General features: G+C 41.4%; 1 protein-coding gene across 1 annotated transcript; it reads left to right on the forward strand.

Moving 5' to 3' along the window:
* The first annotated feature begins 2,404 nt into the window (after positions 1–2,404).
* On the forward strand, positions 2,405–7,775 carry LOC308328172 (large ribosomal subunit protein mL63-like). The gene is made up of 3 exons (XM_080781903.1): positions 2,405–2,471; positions 3,271–3,428; positions 7,069–7,775. Exon 3 carries the CDS (start codon positions 7,081–7,083, stop codon positions 7,393–7,395), a length of 315 nt encoding a protein of 104 aa, XP_080638029.1. The 5' UTR covers positions 2,405–2,471; positions 3,271–3,428; positions 7,069–7,080; the 3' UTR covers positions 7,396–7,775.
* Positions 7,776–8,213: the final 438 nt, after the last annotated feature.

Below are 8,213 nucleotides of genomic sequence, written 5' to 3' on the forward strand. Positions count from 1 at the left end.
TATTTATTTATTCATTTATTCATTTATTCATTTATTTAAATTCATTCATTCATTCATTCATTCATTATTTATTTATTCTTTCATTCTTTCTTTCTTTCTTTCTTTCTTTCTTTCTTTCTTTCTTTCTTTCTTTCTTCATTCATTCATTCATTCATTATTTATTATTTTTCTTTCTTTCTTTCTTTCTTTCTTTCTTTCTTTCTTTCTTTCTGTCTTTATTTATTCATTTATTTATTTATTTATTTATTCATTTATTCATTTATTCATTTATTCATTTATTCATTTATTCATTTATTCATTTATTTAAATTCATTCATTTATTCATTCATTCATTATTTATTTATTCTTTCATTCATTCATTCTTTCTTTCTTTCTTTCTTTCTTTCTTTCTTTCTTTCTTTCTTCATTCATTCATTCATTCATTCATTCATTATTTATTATTTTTCTTTCTTTCTTTCTTTCTTTCTGTCTTTATTTATTCATTTATTTATTTATTTATTTATTCATTTATTCATTTATTCATTTATTCATTTATTCATTTATTTAAATTTTCTTTCTTTCTTTCTTTCTTTCTTTCTTTCTTTCTTTCTTTCTTTCTTTCTTTCTTTCTTTCTTTCTTTCTTTCTTTCTTTGTTCTTTCATTCTTTCTTTCTTTCTTTCGGACCAGAGACGGCCGAGATACGCCCGGGGACCCCTTCGCGGACCCCTTCGCGGACCCCCGCCCGGGCACGAGACCCACAGGGGCGGCCCCGGTCGCAACGAGATTCCCCCCCATCCAAAACGGACCAGAGATGGCCAAGATACGCCCGGGGACCCCTTCGCGGACCCCTTCGCGGACCCCCGCGGACCCCCACCCGGGCACGAGACCCACGGGGGCGGCCCCGGTCGCAACGAGATTCCCCCCATCCAAAACGGACCAGAGATGGCCAAGATACGCCCGGGGACCCCTTCGCGGACCCCCGCGGACCCCCGGACCCACCCACTGTTGAGCAAGATTATGGTACACACATCACTCGCTCGCACGCACGCACGCACGCACGCACGCACGCATGCATAACAGATAGTGTGCATAACAGATAGTCAGGGGGGGAGACATGCATGCAAATCAAGTTTACCCAGGATAACTTGAAGCATCAGATACTTGTTTACAGCCAAGCCCTGTTCATAGAACATTTCATGGTAGTGGTTCAATGCCTTGTCCAAGGCCCAAGGGCACTTCACCGGTGGTAATTTTAAGTGTCGGACGGCTGATTCGAACTGGCGGCCACCGCTGCCACAGGTATATAGTTAATCTGCATACCAGCACCCTCTGGTGGTGCACAGAAAATACAGCCACCAACTGACACTGCCTAAGACTACATGACGCAAGATGTAGCTGATGTAGCAAGATGTAGCAAGATGGAGCAGACATTTACAGCGTCAGAGTGATTTATACTCAGTCCTCCTAAAAGCTAAAGAATGGATTTCATCCCAAAACTATTTCAGTTTGAATCCTTAATCCTTGGTCCGCGGTCTCGTGTTCTTGACTGCGGCTGCGAACCCGGGCACATTGGATCTCAAATGCGCTGCGTTATCCATTGGACCAACGAGACTACGAAACCCAATGGAAATTTGGTAAGGTTGTTTTTAATTTTTTCCAGAGGGAGGTCAAAATATATTCTCAAATGTTAGGAAGGGACTACTGTTTGTTACTCTAAGATACAAGTTCTGTGTCCCGATCTGAAACTGACAGGTGGTGGGTAATATCTCTATCTCTCTAGTGGATTCGTTTTTAGATCCATCATGTTCATTGTGTACTGTTAAAACACAACATCACTATATTGTTGTAACTGCCGGGGACACTTGCTGGTTTTATTTGTTTATTTACATTGCTTTGGGATATATGTATTTTGACACTTGTTGTACGTTTGGTCTACCTTTTATTTTGAAGTGCCCAGTGTAACAGAGTTAAATAGTTAGTTAAATTGAGTTGTTCATTTGCCCCTTATTGAGCAGTACCAGACATTGTTTTGTTGTTGCAAACTAAGATATTTAGCACTTTGGTTCACTGCATATCACACTGTTTGTCCTAGTGGTGTTCCCGTAGCTCTGTATGTCCTAGCGGTGTTACCGTAGCTACCTCAGTGGATTCCGTGTTCCTATGAGGTGAGGCGGCTCTTTGAAAACGCTGTGATGTTATTTTATGTTTTTGTTATGAAAGAGTGTTCATTTCAGCTGTAAATTGAAGCATACAGTGTCTAATATACATATGACGTTGGGTCATTATGATAATATTATCTGAGAGCAATGAATCTTTTTGTAAACAGCTTTTGGTTTATCACGGGGACTAGTGATGACGTCACGCAGTGTTATTCTTTTTGCACGAAAATAAAGTGTGTTTACTGTTTGTGTTGTGTTGCCCACAGACAGTCTGAGGAAGCAGTGGACCAGTTCCAACTACAAATATGTTTTTTATTTGTCTGTTCTTACAGGTATGTGCTATATATATATTGTACCAACTATAACTTGTTATAATTTAATGTTTTGATGGTAGTTCTTCTGTGATTGCAAACTCAATGTTGAGCCCAGTATGCTGCTATGGTATTCTTATTTCAATATTGTATTTGTATTAAAGACCTCTTATAATAAAATTTGTATTAGACAGAGGCTAATGTTATTGGTTAGGCAAAAAGTATTGGACAGATAAGCTACTGTTATTGGTCAGGTTAAAAAAAGAGTGTTCAATAGCAGACCTAAAAGCACTACAAGCTTGAAAAATAGCAGATCTACAAGCTCATAGCGCACCACCGAGTGGCGCGCTACGAGCTTGTAGGTCTGCTATTTTTTTAAACTGTCAGGATTTAAGACATTTTTGGAATCTGATCTCAGGTCAAAATGCATTAAAGAACCACCATTCTTCCATGCGTATCATCTCTTTATAATAATACAAAATATATACAGGTAGGAAACAAAAACAACAAAAGGGGGAATTTACTCACGACCCATACAAATTGGTGTGCGACCCGCATATGGGTCCCTGTTTTGGGAAACTAAGGAATAGGGTTTGGGAAGCTCACTGACTTTAATGGAACATTAATGGAACATCTGCACTCTTAAGAGTGCAGATGGACCCATATCCATGTGTTCATGTGTACATTAACCCGTGAGGGTCCATTTGGTTCAAAACTATCACTCATTTTCCTTTCCTTTCCTTTGTTTAAATAACAATGCAGGATAACACATCGAAGAAGGTAAACTCATGAGCTACGTGTCCTCTCTCCCTCTCACCAGACACGGAGACATGTGACTACGGATGGCACAAGTTCCAGGGTCACTGCTACGCTACTTCCCCACCAGGAAGAGCTGGGACGCGGCTGAGAGGGAGTGTCGTGTCCACGGGGCCCACCTGACCAGCCTGCTGTCCCACGAGGAGCAACACTACGTCAACCGTACGTCCCACAAACGCTAATATGGTATCCGTTTCGCATTCGGGTTCTTGGAAACGCCCCCCAGCCACTGCGCTAGTTTGACTGAGGTTAGGTTTAGGTATGCTTTACTGAGGTTAGGTTTAGGTATAGTTTTACTCAAATTTCTATTTGAGAACCTATCATCTCTTTTGCCTATATAATAAATAACATAACCCAAAATAGGGTCACCAGGTTGAAAGTGGTCAAAATCAGGACACACCAGCTGCATTATTGCAGATACTGATGAATACAATAAAATAAAATCACACGTGTGTGTGTGTATTCTTAATTATTATACATCATCATCATCATACAGTACATCATCTCATAAACAACTGAATGTATGTGATTGGTTAGCCCATTTGCTCGTCTACATATGACGTGCATTTCTCCTTTCATTGTCAATGGCCAATATGAGACGTGTGAGGACAAAAGCTGTATATAGACGCCGCTAGACTGTATATAGACGCCGCTAGACTGTATATAGACGCCGCTAGACTGTATATAGACGCCGCTAGACTGTATATAGACGCCGCTAGACTGTATATAGACGCCGCTAGACTGTATATAGACGCCGCTAGACTGTATATAGACGCCGCTAGACTGTATATAGACGCCGCTAGACTGTATATAGACGCCGCTAGACTGTATATAGACGCCGCTAGACTGTATATAGACCGTGCTAGACTGTATATAGACGCCGCTAGACTGTATATAGACGCCGCTAGACTGTATATAGACGGTGCTAGACTGTATATAGACGCTGCTAGACTGTATATAGACGCCGCTAGACTGTATATAGACGCCGCTAGACTGTATATAGACCGTGCTAGACTGTATATAGACGCCGCTAGACTGTATATAGACGCCGCTAGACTGTATATAGACGGTGCTAGACTGTATATAGACGCCGCTAGACTGTATATAGACGGTGCTAGACTGTATATAGACGCCGCTAGACTGTATATAGACGCCGCTAGACTGTATATAGACGGTGCTAGACTGTATATAGACGCCGCTAGACTGTATATAGACGGTGCTAGACTGTATATAGACGCCGCTAGACTGTATATAGACGCCGCTAGACTGTATATAGACGGTGCTAGACTGTATATAGACGCCGCTAGACTGTATATAGACGCCGCTAGACTGTATATAGACGCCGCTAGACTGTATATAGACGCCGCTAGACTGTATATAGACGGTGCTAGACTGTATATAGACGGTGCTAGACTGTATATAGACGGTGCTAGACTGTATATAGACGCCGCTAGACTGTATATAGACGGTGCTAGACTGTATATAGACGGTGCTAGACTGTATATAGACGGTGCTAGACTGTATATAGACGCCGCTAGACTGTATATAGACGGTGCTAGACTGTATATAGACGCCGCTAGACTGTATATAGACGCCGCTAGACTGTATATAGACGCCGCTAGACTGTATATAGACGCCGCTAGACTGTATATAGACGCCGCTAGACTGTATATAGACGGTGCTAGACTGTATATAGACGCCGCTAGACTGTATATAGACGGTGCTAGACTGTATATAGACGCCGCTAGACTGTATATAGACGCCGCTAGACTGTATATAGACGGTGCTAGACTGTATATAGACGCCGCTAGACTGTATATAGACGCCGCTAGACTGTATATAGACGCCGCTAGACTGTATATAGACGCCGCTAGACTGTATATAGACCGTGCTAGACTGTATATAGACGGTGCTAGACTGTATATAGACGCCGCTAGACTGTATATAGACGGTGCTAGACTGTATATAGACGCCGCTAGACTGTATATAGACGCCGCTAGACTGTATATAGACGCCGCTAGACTGTATATAGACGGTGCTAGACTGTATATAGACGGTGCTAGACTGTATATAGACGGTGCTAGACTGTATATAGACGGTGCTAGACTGTATATAGACGGTGCTAGACTGTATATAGACGCCGCTAGACTGTATATAGACGCCGCTAGACTGTATATAGACGCCGCTAGACTGTATATAGACGCCGCTAGACTGTATATAGACGGTGCTAGACTGTATATAGACGCCGCTAGACTGTATATAGACGCCGCTATTATTATTATTAATATTAGGGTATAAGAAGTTGAAGGATAAAATTACCGGTAAGTCTGATAATGTACCGTGCATGTTCACATCATGTAATAGGCCTATGCTTTTAACATAAGACCATTTTTCAAAATTGTAACATTTGGTCTGACAAAATACTACCAATGTTACCTGTAACATAAGTGATTCCACCGGGGCCCTCTGATTCCCAAATGACCTCCATTGCAGCACATCATATTATTGTAGGTACACTGGTACACTACACACCAAACCTGGGGTCAGCTCCTCTTTGTCATGTCAAATGTCAAAAAAGTTATGTCAGAAAACATGTCCTATAGATTCACACAGCGGCCGGCATTTTACAGCAGCTAGTTGTACTGCCTGACTAAACACATGTAAACTTATTCAGTGAAGCAGGTATGGGGCACACTACATTGTCAGGTGTGAGTAATTATACTCCACCCAACTACAAAGCACCTGGCAATTTGTGTTCCCCATGCATGGGATATAAGGCAGCTATATATTCTATACTCTATAGGTCGAGACTCGATATACGTACATCTGCAGAATAACCTCAACATGACAATGAAGGTTCAATGTTGTCCACATGCATTTAGCTATAGATAATACCACTTGATCCTCACTCATGGTCAGGTACCCTTAAAGTGTAATTTGGTCACATTGTGTACACACTAAGAGTTCCAAATTGATCAGTGTCTGAGGAAACCAGAACAAAATAATACTGTACTCGTAACTGTACGCAAGTTGTATAACGATACAGAAACCTTTAACACTGATGCTTTTACTGTCTATAATTTGCTATTTGGTGGCAAATTATTGTTATCACTCAAAAGTCATTACTGTGACCTGGCTTTCTTTTTATGATTTGTACTTTCTTTATTTTCTTCAATATGTAAACATTGACAAGACACAACCAAAGAAATAGACAAAACAATACAATACTACAGATGCACAAAAAAAGGAACATAACAAACACATAACAAAATAAACAAAACAATACAATACTATAGATGCACAGAAATATCCCGCAGTCCACCCCAGCCCCAATTCCAGACATAGTTCTTCAATATATTTTTCCAACATTGCAGCTCGTTCAGAGCTCACTCAGAGCTAGAGTCCTGATACATGCATATGGTAAAAGCCCCATTTTAAGTCATAGTCGTCCATTCTATTGAGCAGCCTGTATGACAGTCGTTCGTAAGCGGCCACTAGTCCCATTGAGGCGTCCCAAAGGGACGGTGCCGGTGCAGATGGGGCCTTCCAGTCCTTGACCAGCAGCCTCCTACCTGACATGATGGCCGTTTGTATCCATTCAGCTAAAGGAGGAGCAACGTGCCTCAATGTGGCAGGATCCCCCAGAATGAACAGACTGGGTGAAAAAGGAATGTGTAGGCCCGCTATTCTCTCCAGTCTTTCATGTATAGCGGTCCAGTATTCCTGAATTCTGGGACCCCCCAAAGCATGTGTACAAGTGTACCGTCTCTATCCTGACACCTCCTGTGACCTGTCTTTCCAGACATCCATCATCATGTTTCTGACCATGGCGTTGTTGCGGAAAGGTGTCCCGGGGAAACAGTGGATCGGAAAGTACCGTCGATTTCGGCCCATCACGTGGCAGATGAAACGCAACATGGTGGCGCAGTTGGAGCGCGAGGCCGAGAACGAGTACTGGATCAGCAGGCCGTACATGACTCCGGAGCAGGAGTTTGGCCATGCCGCCGAGCGGAGAGCACAGCGGTGGAACAACATCAGGGACAATAACTTTGGCAGGAACTTTCCCGAACACAAGTACATCACAGACCACCTGGGTCATCTGAACACTACCAAGACATGGTCAAGTTAACTGCTCAGTTGTGACATACTTTATAATATCCTGTGTCATGAGTGACTGTGTAACTTATGTATGTAGGCAATCTCTGTTTTGTATGCCGATTAATGCTGGCAGTGGGTCTCTTAAAAGTATCTTGCTGATTTATGAACCAAATCCAGACTATATTAATTCTGTCACGCAGAAAAGGGGAGTTGTTTGACCAACATTTCACTGTCCCATAAGAAACACTAGTCATGCGGACAGGTTCTTTTTTTATTAATATGTAAAGTAGTTTGGACTGGCTTGCTTGTATCAGCCAAGCGACAAGTATATTTTACTGTTTAAAATGTGCTAGACCCCTGGGAGCTGGATTGCTGAAATTCATAATAAATTGCCATATCGTAAAAACATAAGCAATCATGTCAGCTGTGTCATTTGTTCATTGTGTGTTCATAGTGTCAATGTGAAACAATCTGGCAGTGACCAACTGACCATACATAATTTACATTGCAATGCACGCCATATTTATTAATATCTTGTCTTTAAAGTGAATTATTTGTAGATGTAATACATTTTATATTAAATGCTCGCTGTTATGGAATGGCAGGCATGGCATTCAGTGTATGATTTGATGCCTTTTCAAGGGTTCAAAAAAGTGAAAGAAATATATTGTAAAAGCACCCAAATAATTATACTAATGGTATTGACAGACAATACAGTTGCATAGATAATGGTTTAGTGATCACACTTTAAAAATTGGGGTGTTATTTTCTTACATAAGTGTCCCCTGGGCCCTGAAATTTCTACCATTACAGCAACCAGCATAAGCTACACATTGGTGGAAATGGAAC

Source organism: Protomyctophum bolini (assembly GCF_963924005.1).
Source record: "Protomyctophum bolini genome assembly, chromosome: 14".
NCBI classification, from domain to species: Eukaryota; Metazoa; Chordata; class Actinopteri; order Myctophiformes; family Myctophidae; genus Protomyctophum; species Protomyctophum bolini.

Coding starts and splice junctions, on each gene's coding strand:
- LOC308328172 (XM_080781903.1), top strand. CDS start 7,081: ATGTTTCTGACCATGGCGTTGTTGCGGAAAGGTGTCCCGGGGAAACAG.